The sequence below is a fragment of the Rana temporaria genome, chromosome 2 (assembly GCF_905171775.1).
Source record: "Rana temporaria chromosome 2, aRanTem1.1, whole genome shotgun sequence".
NCBI lineage: Eukaryota > Metazoa > Chordata > Amphibia > Anura > Ranidae > Rana > Rana temporaria.
The window spans coordinates 185385329-185409706 of NC_053490.1; the positions used below are offsets into that span (position 1 = coordinate 185385329).

Below are 24378 nucleotides of genomic sequence, written 5' to 3' on the forward strand. Positions count from 1 at the left end.
CAAAGAAACGAAGATAGTGCTACATAGTTTATGGTTATAGAGACCAGACATTGATAGCAAAGATAGTGGTACATAGTACATACACTAAAATCAGCTCATTTAGTAGTAATGTTTAACAGAAGCTGTCATGTCAGTCTAGAGAGGAGCATGGGCATGATGTCCTGTTGTAGAAGAGAGGTCAAGAGTGAAGAGAGGGGAAAAAGTAATACGTGGGATTAAGGTCGAATCTTGGTGCGGTGCTGGGGTGGGCTTCATCCCCTCCTAGATTTCAATGGCAAACCGCAGGTTGCTTTGGATGCTGTGCAGCGCTAAGGCCGCGTACACACGGTCGGACGAAACCGATGAGAATGGACCGAGGTTCAGTTTCATCGGTCCAAACCGACCGTGTGTATAGCCCATCGGTCTGTTTTCCTTCGGTCCAAAATTGTAAAACATGCTTCAAAACCAAACCGATGGACCGCTGCCCGATCGGACCAAACCGATGGTTAGTACAGAAAAGCATCGGTTCAAAACCCGCGCATGCTCAGAATCAAGTCGACGCATGCTTGGAAGCATTGAACTTTGTTTTATTCAGCACGTCGTGTGTTTGACGTCACCGCGTTCTGACCCAATTGGTTTTTGGAACAATGGTGTGTACGCACATCAGACCATCAGGCCACTTCAGCGGTGAACCGATGAAATAGGTCCGTCGGACCATTCTCATCGGTTTGGAACGACCGTGTGTACGGGGCCTAAGAGTTCCTACTCCTCCCCATCCTGCTAGCCGCCCCACTGCAGAAGCTTCCCTGAGACCCAGGGCCAGGAGCGATGCTATTGCTGGCATCCAGTACACTTTGCCTTACATTTCTCGACTGGTTCCCTGTGTGTTGACTCTTCCAACTGGCCAGGCTTCTTTACACACTGCTAATGCATGAGAGAGGCAGAGCAGTGAAAGTGCTGTTTGTTGAAAAAAAAAGAGTTGTAGATAGGGGTCCAAAAGTGAGCTGTGAAGGGGGTGCAGAAGGGAGATGTGGAAGGGGGCATAATTGTTTGTGGAATAGCTGCAGAGGTGATTTGTGGACATGCAGAGGTGAGCTGTGGATGGCAGGTGCAGAAGTAAAATGTGGACAGGGAATGAGAAGGTGAGGGACAGGGACAAAGAGGGGAGTTGTGGACTTGGACACAGATGTGAGCAGTGGACTGGGGACACAAAGAAGATCTGTAGACGGGAGCACAGAGGACAGCTGTGGATGGAGGGTGCACAGCTTAGCTGTGGTGGGGGGATAAGATAAGACGTGGATAGGGGACATAGAGGTGAGCTGTGGAAGAATGGTGCAGAGGTGAGCAGTGAAGGATTAATGCAAGGCTATACATTACATAATCCTCTCCACTCTGTATGCTCAAACTGCAGCAATGTGTGTGTAAAGTACACAGAGCTCTGAAGTCATAAGTATGTAATCAGGGCCGCCATCAGGGGGGTACAGGCAGTACACCTGTAAGGGGCTCGGAGGTCCCCAAGGGCTGGCAACCCCCTTTTTTTAGGGGTCCGGAGGTTCTCAGGGGCCCGAAGATCCCCAGGGCCCTGGATGACAACCCCCCTTTTTTATAAAAAAAATATCTTTTTTTTATATATTTATATTTATTATATTATTATTAAAGGACCCAGAGGGCCCCGGATGGCAACCCCCCTTTTTTATCAATTTTTTTTATTTATTTTTTATATTATTTTATTTATTTTTTATATTTTTATATATATACATATATATATATATATATATATATTTTTTTATTATTAAAGGGCTCAGAGGTCCCCAGGGCCCCATGTGGCAGACCCCCTTTTTTTTATTTATTTTTTATTAAAGGGCCCAGAGGTCCCCAGGGCCCCAGATGGCAACCCCCCTTTTTAAAAATAAATACATTTAAATATACATTTTTTATATATTTTTTTTTCTTTTTACTAAAGGGCCCAGCCAGAGGTCCCCAGGGCCCCGGATGGCTACCCCCCTTTTTTATATATATTTTTCTTTAATTCTTATTTTTTTGTAAAGGGCCCCCCCCCCCCCCGGTTCTCAATTCGTCATGGCAGCCTCCCCGCTTCTCAATTTCAGGCGGCAGCACCCCCCCCCCCCCCCGGTTCTCTTCTTCTCTTCTCCAGGGGGCCCATGCCTCCTGAAGCTGTGTAAGGGGCCCCATAATTCCTGATGGCGGCCCTGTATGTAATGTATGGCACAGATTGTAGACAGCAATGGTCAGGAGTATGTAATGCACAGCCTATTGTAAAGAAAGTAGAGGTAAAAATTATATCATGTAAAGTGCAGCATATAGGGTAACGATTAGTAGAATGCAATGTCAAACACAGAATGCAGATTTTGGAAGCATTACATAATGTAAAGCACACATTACGTGCTCCTGACCAAACTCTGTATGCTGTGCTGTGTGGTGCATGTTAAATCTTGTGTACTCATGGCCTTTGCATCTGTACTCTTGAATGTACAATACATACCTGCTAACCACAGCGCTCTGTACGCTGAGCTGTACATAACATAATTATGACCCCTGTACTTTGTACATTATATACCCTTGACCCCTGTATGCTATATTGTAATTACATACTGTTGACCAAACTGTTCATTGTCTCAATAGTTGCTGGTTGCTAAGCAGTCCCTAACTATTTTAAGTTCATCTTTAAAGTGAATGTAAAGGTAAAATAATAATAATAAAAAAAACAAAAAAAAAACATCTATACTTACCTGCTTTGTGCAATAGAATTTCACAGAGCGGCCGTAACCCTCCTCTTTTCCGGTCCCCTGACCCCTCCCCCCTGTCCAGTGCCCCCATGGGAAGCGGCTTCCCATGGGGGCACTCGTGCGTGCTCGCACCCAAGCCCCGCTGCTGTGTTAATTTGTTTTCAAAATGCCCTGTTGGCGAGGTCTAAGGACATGATTGAGAGCCCCTGCCTGAATATGAGAGTACTGCAAATAATATTCCTGTATACATTTCATATTTCTTTCACACCACACATTACTTACATCTATTGATAGTTGCACGAGTGCAGCAGCAACAAAAGCCATGGCAGCAAAGAACATTCCCACGGTCATCCTCTTTAGAGGGCTGCAGAAGCGATACAGAAATATAGCAATACAATGTTAGGACATAAGCATTCACAAATAAAGTGATTGTAAACCCTCTCCTTGTAAAACAACACATTCAGTTTAAAATAGAAATGAAAGGTAGATAGAAATGAAAGATAGATATAAAAACAAATACCTTTTTTCACCCTTTCATATAAGTGATCACATCCCTCTGTTCTCAGCTGCATAAGAGCTGGGAGAGAATAAACAGCAGTACACTGGTCTTCCCAGTGAAAGGATGTGTAGCGAGGATTGGTCAGGATAAGTCTAATTATTGGAGCAGAGCAGGCTTAGTTCCCAACACAGCTAGAGAACTCATTGTGTGGTGCTCTCCTGCTTAGTATGGTCAGTTTTTAATAGGAAAGCAGGGGGACTGACAGGAATACCAGGAATTTCACACAAGGGAAGCAATACAAAGAGAACAGGATACTTTTTCATACAAGTATGTGGTACAGCAGGCACATATCAGGAATATGAAATGTTGGGTTTACATATTCTTTAACATAGTTGAATCTGCTGCTGATATCCAGCTATTGTCTACCCTGTTGGGTGTTAATAAGCTTTGAGAACTGTAATTAACAGCAGAAAAGGTCCTGTGTTTCCAAGATCAATGAACACAGCTAATTGCTAGAATCTGAATTGGATGAGAATTTAGAAAGAGACCTGACATATACAGCATTGTATCTGGCAAATGCTGCAGGAAACACTATACAAATCATTTGACATTTACTGGAATGTCACCCTTTATGAAAAAATATTCTGCATTTATTTGTTACCACAGCAATACTATTAACAGTAACTCTCCTCATCCCTCCCTCTCATATACCAATAAATTGAAGCATGCCCAGCTGAACCTTTTCTTTCCTTACTGCTGTAGAACTAAGTATGCAAACAAGTTCCCTTTACCTGGCATTTTTACATCTATGACTGTTCTGCCAGGTAGCTTCTCCTGGGTGAAGTCCAGGGGTGGAATCTAAGACAATTGGCAGCAGAGGCGGCTCTTTAATTAGGCAAATTAGGCGGTCGCCTTAGGCCTCACCCCCACAAGGGCCTCGCGGCTGCCTAATTTGCCTAAAGATTTGGTTAGAGAAAATTCTATAAACAGTGAATTCATAGTTCATAGAATTTAAAACTCTTAATATATGCAATTTATACAGTTAATTTTATCGCTTGAATTATTTTTCCTATTATGAATGTGAATGGGGCCTCATGTCTCAGATTTGCCTAAGACCTCACAAAACCTAGAGCCACCTCTGGTTGTCAGTAAGCACTCATTGCTAAAAGCCTGGCAGTGACTGAGTGAGCAGTAAGAGCATGGAAGCCTCTGGATGTAGTACATTGGCTGCATTGGGCACACACCTGTGTGTTCCAGTAGGATCTGCCATTGGTCCTGAAGTATCTTTCTTAACCTGCTTTCAAAGACAGACAAAATTGCACTTTGTGGAGTCTGACCCTCCAGACAGCTTTCCTGATGGTTACTTCTGGAAGGGCAGTATCAGAACTAAAGGTCTGAGGCTGTATAGAACTATTTGTTCCTTTTTTTTTGCACAGAGTTGTCCTAGTACCTATGTTGAACTTTTTACCAAAAGTGACTTCAGATTTTCATTTAGAATGAGAATTGGTCTTGCCTACATTTATACAGTAGATACAGAGATGCAACACGTGAATCCTTTGGATAAAGGAGTTCTACATGCTTTTATCTAGGGCAGTGGTCTACAAAATGCACCCCGGGGGCCAGATGCGGCCCTTTGCTTGCTTTTATTCGGTCCTTAGGGCACTATTTAATCCACTGACACCAATAATAGGGCACAATTCATGTTGCCGACACCAACAATAGAGCCCTTTTCCTCCTACTGACACCTTCAAATGGGTACAATTCCACCCGCTAATACCAACGATGGGGCACAATTCCTTCCATTGACACCAACTGTGGGGCACAATTCCTTCCATTGACACCAATAATGGGGCACAATTTCTCCCACTGACACCAACAAAGGGGCAAAATTGTTTCCATAGACACCAACAATGGGGCACTGACATTAATGATGGGCTCTAATCCTCCCACTGACACCAAAGACAGGGCCTTGTTTCCTCCTACTGGACGCCAGGACATTTTCTACTCCCACTGGCCCTAGTCTATCTCACTTAAAGTCTGGAGGACAGTAAACTGGCCCTTTGTTTAACATTTTTGGAGACCCCTGGTCTACGGAACAGGTGAGTTCTGCTTCTAAAGCCTCGTACACATAACCGAGGAACTCAACGGGCGAAACACATAGTTTTCCTCGTCGAGTTCCTTGTTAGGCTGTCAAGGAACTCGACAAGGCAAGTTTCTCCATTCCCGTCGAGGAAAAAGAAGACATGCTCTCTTTTTGGCTCGACGGGATCCTTGACAGTTTCCTCGTCGAAAAATGTACACACGACCGGTTTCCTCTGCAAAAAAAAAAAACCAGCAAGTTTCTTGCTGGTTTTTGCCGAGAAACTGGGTCGTGTGTACGAGGCTTCAGACCAACTGTTTGTTATTTCTTATGGGAAGGACAGAGGAAGAGAAAACCTACATTTATTCCAGCATTTCCTGGAAAGCCAAGGTCATACAAGCAGCTTACAGGTATAGAGGATTGGCACTACATGAGGTGACAGTGCACTCTATTAGGAGTGTTGCCTCTTACTGGGCATAATCTTCAAAGATCTCACCAGAGATAATCTGCAAGGTGGCAAAATGTACATCTTTAAATTAGTTTGTTTCATTATTGAGTAGAGCCTACCTCTAACCAAAGTTAAATGTGGGATAAGACAGCTGGTAACTGTACAGCGTGTTAAGTAAAATGATTCTTTCTTGCAACCAGCAAAACTTCGGCTAGTTATTTCCCATGTTTATGCTACCAGAGTCAGAAAAGAGGAACATTTTTGATAAATATATAATGCAAATTTTCCTGTCCTCAATCTCCATAGCAGTATACTTTCCATTCCAGAAAGTGTAGCAACTAGTTACAGAACAGAGGTCAGCTGGGCAGGCTTAGGTTTATTGGGTATATTGTCCTATGGGAGCTCGGAGGGTGGAGATAAGTCAGGAAAGGAAAATTACTGTATGTATTTGTCTACAATGTTCCATTTGTTACAGCTCCCCATGTTTCTTGTGGATAGATTTACCCTCACTTCCTGTTTTGTTTGATATCTGCCAAATAAACAGGAAGTGAAGATATTTTACCTTACTTCCTAGTCTGTCAAATCGAGGAGGACACAGAGACAGACAACAACTCCCTACTGTATCTAAATGTTCATGTTTAGGATTTAAGTCCATGGATTTGCTATTCTTTTAAATAATGTTACGCCCAACATTTCTTATTCCTGGTGTAGCATCCTCTAGGTTGCTAGATAGTTGTAAATAGTTTTTTGGCAGGGTAGGAAAATGTAGACAGGTCTAGCTGGTAGCTAGGCCTGTATGTTTTGATCCGGGTTGGGAGTGGCCCAGTGTAGAGCTGGTGACTCACAAGCAGCATCATTAAGAACTCCCACTTCTTTCCAGAATCTTTCCAGAATGTTCTAGTACTTAGGTGGAGGGGAGGTGGAGCTGTTCGGTGTGTTTTAAGGAACCTTGATTAATCTGCAACTTGGATTGGCAGGGAGCAGACCTTCTTAAATACTTAGGGTCCATCCATACCTTATGAGGGTACCGCTACACTATGTGTATGTTGTACAATGTTCTTGTGTTAAAAAGTATCCTGTTTTCTTTGTATTGCTTCCTTTGTGTTAAATACCTGGTGATCCTGCCAGTCCCCCTGCTTTCCCCCTTAAGCACATCCTTCCCAATGTGGTTAGTTTTCTGGCTATGCTAGAAGCACAGCTTGCATATCCTCCATTGATCAGACTTGTGCTGACACACACCCCTGCACAGCCATTCACTGGGAAGATCAGTGTGCTGCTGTTTCTCCATCCTTAACTCTCGAAGCCCCTTATGCAGCTGAAAATAACTTATATAAAAAAGAGAAAACAGATATTTATTGTATGTACACACACAAATGTTCTGCCTTTCATTTCTTTTTAAAACTAAATGGGATGTTTTACACTGTAAGGGTTCACATATATTTTAACATACTTTTCCTAACACAATATTATATAAATGACAGGTTATTTCTATATTCAACCATTCACTTACGTGAAGTTCAGCTTGCATTTTTTTATTAAAGGATAAACCACAACATCAACAATGGGGACGAGAACAAGGATCAATATTGCATTGATAGTCTAGAATAAAATGAATTAGTTTTAGTACATATAATATTAGTTTTCCTAATAGATATTTAAATTAAAGTATAACCAAAGGCAAAACTTTTTTCTAGCTTTGGATATAGTGGAGATGGATTAGAATCCCTAGTCAGTTTGTATTGCCGTCTTTTGTATTCACCCTTTCTATTTGTCCTGTTTACCATTATTTTTGAAAGTGAACGTAAAATAAAATCCCACATTTTGGGTTGCCCCCAGAAATGTAATGAGGGTGGGTCTTCCTATGAGGACACTAGTTCTGATGACCTGGGGGTCCCCAAGGAATCCCTTTACAGGGATTTATTTTCACTTCCTGTTTGGCTATGGGACAGGAAGTGAAGGGAAATCTCTGCAATGGGACACAGATGAGGAAAAATAATCTGATTTGGGTTATAACCCTCCCTTGCTCTATCCAAAATGAAAAAAATTCAGTTTTTCCTATAGTTCTACTTTAATAATTGGAATAATACCTTACCTGCATTTGATCTGGTTGAATTTGCAAAGCCCCCTAAAAAGAGATAAGGAGTACACAGTAAATGTTTTGCTCTTTTCATGTTACATTTATAACATTTAATGTTGTTCATAAAGAAAAGTATACTGAACAAAGTGAGGGGCGTTTTTAGAAACAATCCATTAACCTGTCACGATGCACATATTAATTACAATTTATGACACATTTACTCTTCTAGTGCCAATTCTGTTAGAGTCAGTTGCAGAGGAAAACTGTCACAATCCTGTGACACTCAAAGAAAATGTTATATATATATATACCTGTGTGTATGTATGTATGTATGTATGTATATATATATATATATATATATATATATATATATATATATATATATATATATATATATATATATATATATATATATATACACCAACACAAAGTGGCACATAATTGTGAAGTGAAAGGAAAATGATAAATGGTTTTACATTTTTTAACTTTAAATATGTGAAAAGTGTGGGGTGCATTTGTATTCAGCCCTCTTTACTTTGATATCCCTAACTAAAATCTAGTGGAACCAATTGCTTTCAGAAGTCACCTAATCAGTAAATAGAGTCTACCTGTGTGTAATTTAATCTCAGTATACATGCAGCTGTTCTGTGAAGCACTCAGAGGTTTGTTAGAGAACCTTGGTGAACAAACAACATCATGAAAGCCAAGGAACACACCAGACAGGTCAGGGATAAAAGTTGTGGAGAAGTTTAAAGCAGGGTTAGATTATAAAAAATATCTAAAGCTTTGAACATTTCACACTGCACTGTTCAATCCATCATCTGAAAATGGAAAGAGTATGGCACAACTGAAAACCTACCAAGACATGACCGTCCACCTAAACTGACAGGCCGGGCAAGGAGAGCATTAATCAGAGAAGCAGCCAAGAGGCCCATGGTAACACTGGAGGAGCTGCAGAGATCCACAGCTCAGGTGGGAGAATCTGTCTACAGGACAACTATTAGTCGTGCACTCCACAAATCTGGTCTTTATGGAAGAATGGCAAAAAGAAAGCCATTGTTGAAAGAAAGCCATACGAAGTCACGTGTGCACTTTGCGAGAAGTCATGTGGGGGACACAGAAAACACGTGGAAGGTGCTCTGGTCAGATGAGACCAAAATTGTACTTTTTAGCCTAAAAGCAAAACGCTATGTGTGGCGGAAAACTACACAGCACCCTGAACACACACACCATACCCACCATAAAACATGGTGGTGGCAGCATCATGTTGTGGGGATGCTCAGCAGGGAAAGGGAAGCTGGTCAGAGTTGGTAAGATGGATGGAGCCAAATACAGGGCAATCTTAGAAGAAAACCTGTTAAAGTCTGGCAGGACAACGACCCTAAACATACAGTCAGAGCTACAATGGAATGGTTTTGATCAAAGTATATTCATGTGTTAGAATGGCCCAGTCAAAGTCCAGACCTAAATTCAATTGAGAATCTGTGGGCAGGACTTGAAAATTGCTGTTCACAAACACTCTTCATCCAATCTGACAGAGCTTGAGCTATTTTGCAAAGAAGAATGGGCAAATATGTCACTTTCTAGATGTGCAAAGCTGGTAGAGACATCCCCAAAAAACCTTGCAAATATAATTGCAGTGAAAGGTCGTTCTACAAAGTATTGACTCAGGGGGGCTGAATACAAATGCACACCATATTTATCACATATTTATTTGTAAAAAAAAAACATTTATCACCTTTTATCCAATTCACAATTATGCGCCACTTTGTGTTGGTCTGTCACATGAAATCCCAATAAAATAAATTTACGTTTTTGGTTGTAACATGACAAAATGTGGAACATTTCAGGGGGTATGAATACTTTTTCAATGAAATGTGTGTGTATATATATATATATATATTTATATAGTGAAAAAGACGACAGGACACGAATATTCAGTAAAAAAGGCGATGGGACAGAAACTCCAATGCGATTCATTTACTGGTTGCTTCTTCACAGACAGAAAATATGTAGCGAGAAGATCACCGCTCAAGGTAGGTCTATTGTAGGGTCGTTTCAAAAATATAGGACTCCAAGGGTGCAGGCAATGCACTAAGGCAAATATTGGTAAAAAGATGAGGGATGGACAGCCGCACTCCAAACCAAACAGGTTGTCTTTATTCAAATCAACAGCAAGAACACAGCAGATCACAGCAATAGGAACAGGAGAATACCGACGTTTCGCACTGGCTTCAGTGCTTATTCATGGCTGAATAAGCACTGAAGCCAGTGCGAAACGTCGGTATTCTCCTGTTCCTATTGCTGTGATCTGCTGTGTTCTTGCTGTTGATTTGAATAAAGACAACCTGTTTGGTTTGGAGTGCGGCTGTCCATCCCTCATCTTTTTACCAGAAAATATGTAGCCTTGCATTACTACAAATTTTCTGTCTGAAAAAGCAACCAGTAAATGAATCGCAATGGAGTTTCTGTCCCATCGCCTTTTTAACTGAATATTCGTGGATTTTTGGGAACCCACCCTGACACTGCTCCAGAAAAACAAAAGGAGAGGAGGATGTAACCCACCCTATTGTTTGAGATATATATATATATATATATATAATATTGCGACTATTCTGTGTATAAATTCAGACAGAAAGGGAAGTCCCAGGTTTAGTATAAGTAAAAATGCAACTTGTCACTATTTGTACGCAAAAGGTTGCAAATAATAAGCTGTTGCAATTGTGGAAGTGGTATAAAAGTGCAAAAGTGGTATAAAACATCTTTGGCATACATTTTATCAGCTGCGACTGAATAAAATATATAGCAAGCACTTTAAGGCCGGATTCACACTAGTGAGGTGCAAATTTCAGCTCTCTTATCTCTGCAGAGAGATAAGAGAACTGTTCAGCAGATCATCTCTGTTTTAGCTGCGAATTTGGAGACCTGGGAGAGGGGGAGGGGGGAAGTGTATTGAGTAGAATGAGAGAAATCCTGAAGAGAAATTAACACATCTGCGTGCCCATAGAAGATAATGGGCCTGAATTCGCACCTGAGCCGCACTGCAATGCCTAGAAAAAGCACAATTTTTTTCGGCAATGCGCAGTGCGAATGCATCGCACATATGTGAACCAGCCTCATTGAAAACAATGTATTTTATAATGTTATGCGAATTGGATGCGGTTTAAGCCGCAACCAATTCGCATAGGTGTGAATCCGGCCTGATAAACGTCCCCCAGTGACTAAAATATGACAAAGATCAAAATGTAAGTTACTTACAAAGTTTCCATCCATAGTGGTAGCTTGCAGAGTCCATCTTGAGCCCTTCAAACATCAGATCAACAGAGCAGACGTTAGAGATGTTGGAGAACACATTGCATAATGTATAAAACTGTCAGCAACACATTTCATATAACAAACATTGTCCCTTCTTATGTAAACGGCACTGTAAGTTTGATGAATGCATCATTTGTAGGTATGAGTTTTGGGTTCAGACCAAACACGTTTGGCCATAATTTTACATGTTTGGAGTTTGTGAAACAGCTAGGCTAAATGGGGTGGCAAAATGTGACAGCTTCCCACTCAGGCTGGTTGTTAGAGAGCCTGGATGCACCAGCATCCCAACAACCAGCCTGAGTCACTCCCACCTGGTCCATTCAGGTGACTGCGTAATGTAAACAATGGGTGCTCAACCTGTGGCCCTCCAGCTGTTGCAAAACTGCAAGTCCCATGAGCCCTTGGAAGGCTGACAGATACAAGCCTGTCTTCCAAAGGCAGAGGCATGATGGAACTTATAGTTCCACAACAGTTGGAGGGCTAAAGGATGGGCAAAATTCATGCCAGATCCTCAGGTCTGTTATGTATTTTAAGGGGAACCCCACAAAAAAAAAAGTGTGGGGCACCCCAAAGTCCATACTAGACCTGTATCAGTAGTTGTGGGGGTCTGAGGATGGGGGCTTATTGTAGAGATGTTAAGCCCTACCCAGTAAAAAAAAACAGCTTTATTAAATATACAAGGGAATTTTGTATGCTTAATAGTTCACTGTAAACATTAATAAAACATCTGCTCCCCGCCACGTGGAATTTAAAAAAAAAATTTCACAGTGCACTGCCCAGAATCCCATACCCTTTCTTATACAGTCCCTTGTCAATTAGCATAAAAAATAGTTATCACTGATTTCCAAGCTTTGATATCTATTGATGGTAATGGCATTAGGATTGAACATCCGACCTCCAGTAAAGTTCATTGAATGTACCATGAACCAAATTCAGGTACATTACGCCTATCACTAATCATTTGTTGCCACAACATTATGGTTTAACTGACACAAATTATTATTTACTTTGATAAATTACCTGTTGATCAAAAAGAGCCCAGAACATTGGAAGAGGGATGTACAGGAATAAAACCTTCACTACCATCTTTATCTGAGCAATAAGAAGATCCTAAGAGAAAAATAATTACATATATATTATACCAAAGAGTAAAGTATTAGTCCATTGTATGGCAACACAATCTCCACTTTTTAAAAAGTAAGAAAAGTTATTAAAGTTAAACTCCAGGCAAACAGCTAAATATATAGGGCCAGATTCACTAAAGAGATACGACGGCGTTTCTCCTGATACGCCGTCGTATCTCTGTTTCTATCTATGCGACTGATTCATAGAACCAGTTACGCATAGATATCCATAAGATCCGACAGGTGTAATTTGATGACTTGTATCACTTGCAATTAAAAATACATAAAAAAAAATTGTATAATGAATACAGATGTGCATTAATTTGTGTCTTTTATATTTGCTCGGAGTTCAAGAGTAACACAAAATAGTGAAACGTAAGATAGATAGAGAGAGAACAACAGACAGATATAATGTAGTTGTTTAAAAGTAAACCCTAAAACAATGTCCTCTGGCATCCGACTGGATGCAGATACCTGATGTGTGCTCATAACAACCAATCTGATCTCAAGTAAGTAATGCATGAACTCTTAACAGATTCACTTTGCATATGCTGTTATCATGCTTTAGGTTAGCCGTATACGGGCAGATGTTCCCCCAATAACAATGGGTGATGAACCATTTGCCCATCGCTAACATGTAAACCCACTCTCATCCTTGCTAAACTACTGCCATAGTGCTGATCTATAAGGATATACATGCCTCCTGCATGTATCCTTACCTGTCAGATGTCTTCCCTCTGTCTGTTATGAGACCCGAAAAACTGCAGATTGTGTGGGTGGGTCTGTTGTCTGGAGCTCGGTGGGTGGAGTCGTGATGTCAGTAGACTCTCCGCCCACCTCTACACTCCCCTTGTCAACATGCATTTTATCCTGTGTATTCCTTAGGCCCCGTACACACGACCGAGTTTCTCGGCAGAATTCAGCCAGAAACTGGATCGGAGCCGTATTCTGTCGAGAAACCCGGTCGTGTGTACACTTTTGGCCGAGGAAACCGACAAGGAACTTGTCGAGCCAAATAGAGAACATGTTCTATATTTCCTCGTTAGTCAATGGGGAAACTTGGCTCGCCGAGATCCTCAGCGGCTTCACAAGGAACTCGACGAGCAAAACTATGTGTTTTGCCCATCGAGTTTCTCGGACGTGTGCACGGGGCCAGACACTGAACTTCTGCTATGATCTATAACACCCAGTCAAAACCCAGAAAAGTTACCACATGACTTCAGCATGCCCAATCATGCTGAGGTGTGGAGCAGCCAATCCTGGGAGAGCTGGAGAAGAAAGGGGGAGGGGATCTGAAGTACACTGAATGTCTATCTCAGGCTTGTGCATGAGATATGTAAATCACCTGTCACTCACAGAAAGGGGGAAGAACTGACTACTATTTCTGTGTCAGTTTTTATTTCACTGAAAAAAGATAAGAGGACTGCTCAGAGCTGGATTAACTCTTTGTGGCAAGAGTGGGCACAGATGGAATGAAATCCTATACTGTACAAGGTGCAAGCCTTAATTTAAATAAATAAATTGGGTTTACATCCACTTTAAATGAGCTGCATACTACAGAGGCATTCATAGAGAATGATTCCAGATTTAGCCAAAAACATATATAAGCTAAAAGCGCCACAAAAATGTTGTAATCACATGTCAGTCAAAAGGAGATTTATTCCAGTGATCTGACCTGCTGATTACAGTACTCCTCTCATATGACCCTATCATTACAAGATTGCATCAGTTGCTTTCCTTTAGCTGGCCATGGTTCTCATATGGTTAGTAATTTGTCATCTCTCATAATTTCATACTATAAGGCTTTATTCAGACTGCTATAAAAAAAAAGAAAAAGTGTTTTTTATATACGGATCTGAGCATAGCTGCATTGTTTTCAATGGAGACATTCATACTGGTGCCTAAAAATGCACTCTGTTCCGATCCAAAAATCTGCATCTGAGGACACATGTATAGACATACTTTAAGTCAGATTCCGGTACTGGAAAAAAGGAAACGACTCAATTTTACATATGTACTTGCTGATCATTACGCAGGATTGTACTAGAAAGAAAAACATGCATAATAAGATCAGTAAATTTTTTATGCCCATGGTAATGTAACCTAAGGCCTCCTGCACACGCATGTAATATTTTACTGGTGTTTATATATAGAATCTTGCTGCTAGAAAAATCTGGAGTAAAATGTTCCATAAAGACCTTGCACGTACAATCATATAGGTATGTAAACGTGCGTTTGCGTATACATGCAAAAAAATGCGTAATGAGACCAGTAGAATTTTTACGCCCATGGTAATGTAACCTAAGGTCATGTAATATTTTACTGGTATAAGAAAAATGGCTGCGCTGCAATATAAAATTAGATGTGCAAAAAAATGATAAAAAGTGAAAAATTGGTATTGGAACCAAAAAAAAAATTGTGTGTGTATGTTAAAAATCACCTACTCTTCCCCTTAAGAGAAGACATAGGTGAAAATGATTAAATTAAAGGAATTCCTAAAATCCAATAAGACAATACCTGTCAGTGGAATGTCTGGATGACACTAACCACTCGCAAGAACCTGTCACGTCTATGTGCAATTTGTAACAAAATAAACAGAAAATAGAAATATAGTCCAATGTATCCAGTGCTCATAAGTTCCTTTCCAAACGTGAAATGCTGTGGTGATAAACGAAACACCCAAGGAAAATGTGATAATCCCCAATGGATAGAAAGCCGCCACCACAGAAATCACTGCCGCTTACCAGATTTCTTGATCTCCCTTGGGAGGAGCGGCGTGCTGGCGATACCGCATACCGCATACTATATCCCGGAACGTACAGGCTGTGGAAGCCGGCCGGTTTTTCTACAATTTGACACGCTATTTTATATCTACACAAATGTGAGTGGATTTCTGTTTTTAAAGTTTAATAAAAGTGCTTATAAGCGGTTTTACGCTATGTGAGCCTCTCCCTCTCTTTGTCATACCTTATGTTGATTGATTGGCGGATTGAGTTTCCATTCTTACTGGGATCCATTTGCATGGGACAAGAGAGGAATTGGTTTGGGAAGACCGTGACTGGGTTATATGCCATAAGCTGTTTTGATCTCGTTCATGAGATCAAGTAATCTGGTAAGCGGCAGTGATTCCTGTGGTGGCGGCTTTTCTATTCATTGGGGATTATCACATTTTCCTTGGGTGTTTCGTTTATCACCACAGCATTTCACGCTTGGAAAGGAACTTATGAGCACTGGATACATTGGACTTTATTTTTGGACTATATTTCTATTTTTTGTTTACACTGTCATTTATTTGCATATTTTGTTACAAATTGCACATAGAAGTGAGAGGTTCTTGCGAGTGGTTAGTGTCATCCAGACATTCCACTGACAGGTATTGTCTTATTGGATTTTAGGATTTAATCCATCATTTTCACCTACTTCTTCTCTTAAGGGGAAGAGTAGGTGATTTTTAACATACACACCCTGTTGTGTTTTTTTTGGATTCCAATACCAATTTTTCACGTTTTATAATTTTTTGCACATCTAATTTTATATTGCAGCGCAGCCATTTTTCTTATACATATATTCTTCCAAGATCTATCTTACTTGTTTCATTGCAGCAGCACATTATGTTTCAACACACAATAACCTTTTGTTTCACACTTTGAAGACAGCGCAGTATTACACACACTACAATATTTTACTGGTGTTTATATATAGAATATTGCTGGCAGAAAGATCCAGAGTAAAATATTCTCTAAAGAGCTTGCACATACACGCGTATAGGCACATAAACGTGTTTATACAAACTTCTTCATCCTCTTCTATGTGCCAGTGTTGCAGTATACATGCATATACATATGTATACATGCAGTAGTGTATTTCGGTTTTGTGCTGCCCTAGGCCTGACTAAATTTGTGCACCCCCTAATTTAAATATGACCCTTCCCTTTCTGTCAAGGCCACACCCCTTGCTGTTTAAGGCCCGCCCTGACATTTTCGAGTGGGGAGTTCTGAGGGCCTGGGGGGGAATGAATTCCCTTAATTTGCATAGATTTCCTCTCACTTCCTGTTTGGCTATGGGGCAGGAAGTGAAGGGAAATCTCTGCAATGGGACAGGGATGGTAAAAAATAAACTGACAGGGCCCATAACCCTCCCTTACTTATCCAAAATGAAAAAACAAAAGTGCTGCCTATAGTTCTACCTTAAGCACAAATTTCTGATAATTTTATGGAGAGGAAGATATAACCATGATTGGACGGTCAAAATTAGAAGCAGCACCTGCCGCCCCCCCACACACACACACACAGACAGTTTGCGAAATTTGACGTCCGCCTGCATACCGGAAGCAGTGTGGCCGCTTTATGGGGACTAATTTGCCTCTCAGCCCAGTCCGCCCCATAAGACTGGCGCTACACTAACAGTGTAGCTCAAGCCGGCGGGAACTCTTTCCGTACTGCCCTCCTGAAAAGTGCTGCCTAGGCCTGGACCTACTGTATGTGTGTAAATGAATGCATACAAACATAATTTTCTAGTTTTATTTTACGCTCTGAACTCATCGCTGTATTACTGATCCTTATACAGCATGTGAACTGTTCCATGGACAACATGATGCACCTGTGTTCAGATCAGTACAAAAAGTGGAATTTTTTCATCCGTGTGCAAGAGGCCTAACTTGTATATCAAGCTTTGAAAGTGTTTTTATAAATAAGTGTCTAGAATATCTAGAAGGTTATTTTCTTACATCATACTTTTCCTTTGCCCAGTCCATCCAGTGCTCCCTCTTAGGTGTTGACCTGCTTCGGTTTCTGAATCTATTACTGATGGCAAACTGGTAAGAGGTTTGACAGATTAGTGTTCTATAGAACAGATGATAAAGCACATTTAATTGTTTTTTGGAAAATATACATCAGGAATTACTAGAACAGGAGAAAGTAGTGGATTTTAGCACAAAGATCAATAATGAAACAATATAAGTTACAAATCTATAGATCAGTGTCATATGAAACAAAAGCTAGGTGTAATATAAATCATGCATACTAATAAATATGTCATTATGTGGTTTGGAGATCACTATTATAATTAACTTGAATTTACTTACAGAAATACACTTGAAAACTTTCACCATGATATTACCCTGAGGAGAGACTTTCTTGTACATTCCACTGCCAACAACAAATACAACTGGAAGAAAATGAACAGATTTTATCAACACAAAATCCAGATAATAAGATTGTATTGTCATAGCATTGAACAAATACTAGTACCTTAAAATGCTGTGCAAACATACATCACAATTACATTTTTATCAGTAGGCAGGGCAGAATGGATCAAAAAGAAACAGAAATAATGACAGGGCTTTTAACCATTACCTATTCTACCTAAAACGAAAAAGTACGTTTTAGTTTTAGAAGCCTTAAATTCTTTAAACAAAGACGAGGTTTGATTTAGGCAACCCATATGATGTGGGTTATGTTTAATATTTGATTTGAAAACTGGGGAAATGTAGAAAGGAGATACGTCCCATCAATTTGTAGGATTGATAATTTTACATGGTAAAGCTCTGTCACCTGAGATTATCCAGTTAAATGTAATGGGGTAAATATGCCAGGGTTTCTCAACCGGGGTTCTGTGGGTTCTCAAGCAAAATGATTGCCGTATTTATTGGCGTATACCACGCACTTTTTTCCCCTTAAAATCAGGGGGAAATCGTGGGTGCGCGATATACGCCGATACTGTTGCAGCGGTGTTTGTTATTTGAATTAGGCACCGAGCGCCGCAGCCTAGAGCCGAGCTGAGCCGATCCGAGTGTACTGCGCACTCGGCTACGCCCGCAGCCACGCAAGAGGAGCCGAACAAACAGGAAATCCGGCTCCTCTCGGCGCCTAATTCAAAAACGAACACCGCCACAACCCCGGGCAACGTGCGGATGGAGGACTGGACGGACCCCGCAGACGGACACTTGGACGAACCCTGCGAGGAAGCCGCAGACGGACACCTGGACGGATGCCGCGAGTGAAAGCTAGACGGACCCGCGCACGGCCGCAAACGGACGCCAGACCGAACAAGGCCGCCGATGGACGCCGGGCAAGACACCAAAACTGTAAGTAATTCATTTTTTTTTTTTACAGGAATTTCCCTTCTAGATTAGGGGTGCGCGCTATACGCCGATGCGCAGATAAATACGATAATTGGTGACATTTACTAAAAGTGCAAAATTTGGTGCAGCTCTGCATTGAAACCAATCAGCTTCTAACTTCAGTTTGTTCAATTAAGCTTTGTACAAAAAAATGGAAGCTGATTGGTTTCTATGCAGAACAGATTTTGCACTTTCAAGTTTTAGTAAATCAACCCCATTGTCTTTTATTGCAAAAAATTCCATATAGAAACAATTCCTTCACTGAAATCATTGTTATATTAAATGTTGTATTGCAATAACAATATGATTATTTAATATTAGTACGCAGAGGTGGCTCTCTAATTAGGCAAATTAGGCGGTCGCCTAAGGCCTCACACTCACAGGGGCCTCGTGGCCGCCTAATTTGCCTGTGATTAATACCAATGTCTGCGTCATCGGATCTCTCTATGACCCCTCTCTCTTTCTCACCTTCCCCTCTCTCCCACCTCTTGCATTGGCTGAATATGTCTGATGGGTGAGGAGGGTGCCCTGGAAGTGGTGCTGATCACCTGTATGCTAGATGCGTGTATTTTCTGCAGCCGTTTTTCTTGCTTGAATTATTTTTCGCATTATGGGCGTGAGTGGGGCCTCACGTCTATGTTTTGCCTAAGGTCTCACAAAGCCTAGAGCCGCCTCTGTTAGTACGTCTATAAAACGATCATACCTGCCAGAACTTTATAGCACTAAACTGGTTATTTGATCAGTAAATTATAATTGTATTAAGTTAGTGAACCGTTTGAAACTGTCTTCACTTAAATTATTCAATCTAATGCACAAAAAAATCTAATATTTTTTGTTGTTTATTTTCCCAAGTTTGAACCATTTGAATGTGCATAACTTACCAAGAGCAACCGCCATGAGAGCAGCAGGCACACCAAATGCTAAAGGATAGCACTTCTGCTGACTGTGGATTCCACATTCTTGTCCTAAGAACACAGATAATAAACGTGTTAAAAATGTAAGCACAATCTGCATTCCATCAAAATTTTGACTTAAAATGCATTTTTCATATATAAATTTGGTATATGGTAGCAGTTTGCCTGTTCAATAAAGCTGCTGAGTCATGTGACATACATGCATTCATAATAAATACGGTATATACATATATAAATCATTTAATAGAGCTCTAACAATAATTGTATATTTAAGCGAGGAGTCATATTCGGCTCATACCGTCACACAAGGTTTGTCAGATATCTCTTTTCAAAGTAATTTTGGAATATTAAAATTGTGTTACAGACTTGGGTCACTGAAAGCCAGCATGGGCCCTATGCCAGGCATACTTCCTAGGCAACCTGCAGCATTTGAGATTTAATTTTTTTTTTAATTTCTCCACTAATACACTTTCATTAGTTATAGCCTAGATTCATGGTGGCTAAAGCAGAGTCAGAAACAGGTCTTATAACCCACAAGGAACTACTTTTACATAATGTAAGTTACACCCTGAGCCCTGAGAGGTCTGTATCCTTTAACCTGCTAGTATATAGCCGGTTTTAAATAGAAAGTTAGTTCCTGTGCCCTAAATAGACTTGATTCTCTAGGCCACTGTGATTTAGAACTACCTTTTTATTAAAGCAAACCAGAACACGGAGCATCATCCAATGCAGAACTGTACAGGGACTTTGAAGTTTAGTGATTTATTAATTTATTAAAAATTTTAAACCCAGGGATGGTACTTACTTGAATGACAAGTGTCTTGTGGGCTGCTGGCTGCTCTGTTCCGTGACAGTTTCTGCTCCCTAGGTACATCCACGGCTATGATCTTCTGATACTGCAGGGGGTAATATGAGCAGCTTCAACTGTCACAGGCACTAGTGTCAATTGCCGACAATGCTCTTCTTTTCCACCCACCCTCCCTCCCCAGACCCCCGGCTCCATATGTAGAAGCTGTATTATTGGTTCTCACAATAAAAAGCAGTTTATGAATGGAAGATGGGCATATGAATGACAGATCCACCACTTCCATTGAGCTCCATGAGCACTTTTCATCATGGGGACTGATAATACAGCTTCTTTGAATGGAGCATGAGAAGGAAAGGGGCTGGGCAGGCATAGTTGTCACTTTTGATGAGTTTCTGGGACAGGTGCAGTTGATTGTATTAACCCCCTCAGCACCAAAATATCAGAGCTGTGGAGGTATCTGGGGAGAAGATGATGGGAGATTTCAAGAAACAGAGCAGCCACCAGCACATGGGACACTTGTCATTCATGTAAGTACCATCCCTGGTGCTGATTAAAAAATAAATAAAAATAAAAATCACCAAACTTCAATTTTAAAGGCTAGTGCATAAATGTTATCCCCTGTACTTTATTTGAAATGTGACCTTAGATAATATCATCATTCACAGGGGCCAAAAAGAGAAGGATCACTGGATCACCTATACATTCCCAGTACCACTCTGAAATGGATGAATTATTTTCAGACTAAAGTAACGCAAGGCTAGACCTCTTCAGTGACCAAGGGTCCTGAAGTTACCAACTACCAGTTACCCGCCTTGACTCCCCAGGGCTGAAGAGTATTATGATCATCTTGTAGACACGTCGAGGTAAAGTGGTTTAGTGTGAGCAAAATTTTAAATTATGCTTTACATTTGACTTTTATGGTTCTCATTTTTCTTAGGGCTATTGGGATATACAGTATATATTAATGTTAGAGAAATAAGGAACAAAACTTGGTACTCAAATGACTAGAAAGCATTTACAGTATCACAATATAAAGCACACATTTTGAAAGATCATTCATGAGGCACCCATAACAACGGTTTATTTGTATTCTAAAATGACTGACAAGATTTTAATCTTTATATATAGTGACTGTTCAATCACAACAAGATAATGTAATGATAGAGTTTTAAATGAATAAAGTTAAGAAACAAAATAAGCTGTGTTTTTAAAAGTTCATTAACATGATGCATAAAACTTAGATGAAATACTAATTACATTTTTCTCAAAATATTTCAAAGTGTACCTGTTGTTAAATATGTTCCACTCAATCTCTATAATAATCCCTTCCAGTTGGCTGCATCCAACTTACCGGTAATTGCATTTCTAGAGCACTCAAAAGCCTACAAACCTAGGTGGTCTCTTTCCTGCAATTTTTGACCAGTGCTAGGAAAGGTGCAGGTGTGTTCCCTTCCTTCCTGACACCTCTTGTTACCCAGTGAGGAAACCCAGAACCAATCTGGATAGGCCAAATCTTAAATTATGCACAGAACGTGCATAACAGAGTGGCATTGGTTGCATTAGGATGTGCCTCCAATGCATGTAGAAGTTTAGAACATTTTAAGTCACTACAGGTTTGCTTTCAGGAAGCTTGGTTAAGGAGATTCGGTGGTTCTGTCCATCTGAACTCCCATTTCTAAGCTTTTTAAGTACAGAAAATGTATAAAATATCTTGTCTTTCCACATGTGTAGTATTTTCTATATGCAATTACTCAGTGAGCATTTGGGTATATAGATGTGTACTGTCCCATATCATCATATTGTGTATTTTGTCTTAAGGAACCCTGTCTTGTACTAAACTCACAGTTTTATTATTTGTACATCCATTTTGTGTCTATTTTTAACATCCCTTTCTGCCTATCACAATTACTAGCTGAGGTTAAAACTCTGCATGCTAAAGATTCATGAATATACCTCTGAGAATAGGAGTTATAATGGTTGACAAAAGACTTCCAGCATTAATTGACAAATAGAAGATGGAGAAGAAGCGACTTCTCTGCTTATCCTGCCAAAAGAAACATATTTTGTTCAGTGTGTTAGATATGATGAAAAATGCATTACATGTAAATAGTATTTTATATTTACATATATATATATATTTTTTATCGTTGAGTTTCATAAATCTGGTGCATTCTGGTACCAGTCTCTCTGCACCCAACAGAATATATTTCCCTTCTTGTGAAACGGCTCTGGAAGGGAGGCAAACCTTTTTGGGTTTTACCCAGCATGTCATTGAGATGGCGTTCTTTCCTCAGTGGCAGAGAGGTTCTGATCATGTGTAGGCAGTGAAACAAGAAGCTTTCACTGATATCAAAGAGAGAAACGTAAATAAAAAGTGAAATTTAATTTATTTTCATGGCACAGACTTCTAAACTGCACTAAAAAGGGGTCTAAAGGATCTCTTTACTAGTTTACATAATTTCTACCTGACTTGCAGCCCCATGTGCTCAATACAGCTTTGACACACTGACTATGTCAACCACCATAAGCCATGGAGGAGACAAAGTTGCCATTAAGCAGAAAAAATGCCCAGCAATTTGCTCTTTGTTACATTTACAGGGAAGTAGATAAGGGGAGAGGGGAGTATTCCTAGCTGATGGCTTCTTTAAGCCATGGGAGGCCGGGGACAGTGTGGGACAATGGAGGTAATTGTAAGGACCCATGGCAGACAGCAGCCATTGTTGGGAGACCACAGAGAGAAAAGAAATAGCCCACATGAATGGACTATTCAGGAGGAGGATCATTTTTAATATAAACTACTCACTATTTGGGTACAAGGACTGTAGCATCCAGTACGTTACTGTGTACACAGTGAGTAGGCTCAAGTTTTAACCCCCCACGCTGTTAGTATATTTCTGCCATAGCTACTACCTATGGTTATGTACATTTAGATCATACTAACACATCAAAATTAATCAATTCTAGGGAACACCAGCATGTCTCTTGTTAACCCCAATAATTTCACCTTTCCAGCCATTTACAATATTTGTATAATCCCATGAAAACATGAATTCTGGTTTCTAATTGATTTAGATTATACAGAAGGAATTAAAATCAATTTTTCAACAGGGTTCACATACTTGGCTTTCCTCAAACTGGTCTCCTCCAAAGGCCGCCACGCAGGGCTTAATCCCTCCAGTGCCAAAAGCAATCAGGATGAGTCCAAGCATTGATAATACACTACAGAAATACAAAATGTAATTTTTTAGACCAGGTAAACAATACGCTCATAAATTTTTCTTGTATAAAAACCACAAGCATTGTGTAATTTTTTTCTGTCCTGGTAAAGTACATAGAATAGAAAATGCTTTCACGCTTTGCAAACTTATCACAGTACTGCGTGGCCTATTATGTTTGTAACGCAAGACAATACATGGTTAAACCAACTTGTCCTCCAATGCATTAAAATAATAATTAAAAAAATTAGAAACGTATCCTGATAAAATAATCTTTGGCTGTATCAAATAAAAGACACGGTAGTTAGCAAAGCTTCCTAGATGTCTAACTGAATATTATTTTCTGCTCTTTTAATTTATCACTCGTTGACTTTGATTTAGAAATATGGACATGGAGCTTTGAAAGTTCACTTTCTTCTACTTTTGGCCAAACTAACTCTAATGCTGCGTACACACGATCGGACATTCCGACAACAAAACAGTGGATTTTTTCCAACGGAATGTTGGCTCAAACTTGTGTTGCATACACACGGTCACACAAATGTTGTCTTAAATTCAGAGCGTCAAGAACGCGGTCATGTACAACACTACGACGAGTCGAGAAAAATTAAGTTCAATGATTCCAAGCATGCGACAAATTGGTTCCGAGCACGTGTAGGATTTTTGTACGTCGGAATTGGCTACGAACGATAGGAATTTTTTATCGGAAAAATTGAGAACTGGCTCTCAAACATTTGTTGTCGGAAATTCCGACAGCAAATGTCCGATGGAGCATACACACGGTCGGAATATCCGACCAAAAGCTTGTTGTCGGAAATTCGGACCGTGTGTATGCGCCATTAGAGCATGTAGCTATGGTACAGTGCAATGGAGTGGACCAAAATAAGTTTAATATAAATGAATATATCCACATGGTTAACAACCTGTTCCTGCAATGTTCAAAGAAACATGCGTATTTTTTGTTACTGTATTTTGTTGGAAACTTGTTAACTGATGTAAACTTATGCAAGCACATTTAAATGTATGAAGTAATCTGATGTAAAAATAAATA

At 40.2% G+C, this 24378-nt stretch overlaps 1 protein-coding gene across 1 annotated transcript in view; it reads right to left on the reverse strand.

The window, feature by feature from the left end:
• SLC15A1 (solute carrier family 15 member 1) overlaps positions 1-24378 on the reverse strand; it is a 76062-nt gene that overhangs the window by 37652 nt on the left and 14032 nt on the right. Inside the window, exons 6-15 of the mRNA XM_040336133.1 lie at positions 23232-23331; positions 22066-22156; positions 19272-19355; positions 17353-17435; positions 16996-17082; positions 12166-12255; positions 11089-11133; positions 7846-7878; positions 7264-7352; positions 3009-3090 (exon numbers count right to left, since the gene is read on the reverse strand). Coding sequence (XP_040192067.1) covers positions 3009-3090; positions 7264-7352; positions 7846-7878; positions 11089-11133; positions 12166-12255; positions 16996-17082; positions 17353-17435; positions 19272-19355; positions 22066-22156; positions 23232-23331 — 784 coding nt within the window. The remainder of the gene's footprint in view (positions 1-3008; positions 3091-7263; positions 7353-7845; positions 7879-11088; positions 11134-12165; positions 12256-16995; positions 17083-17352; positions 17436-19271; positions 19356-22065; positions 22157-23231; positions 23332-24378) is intronic.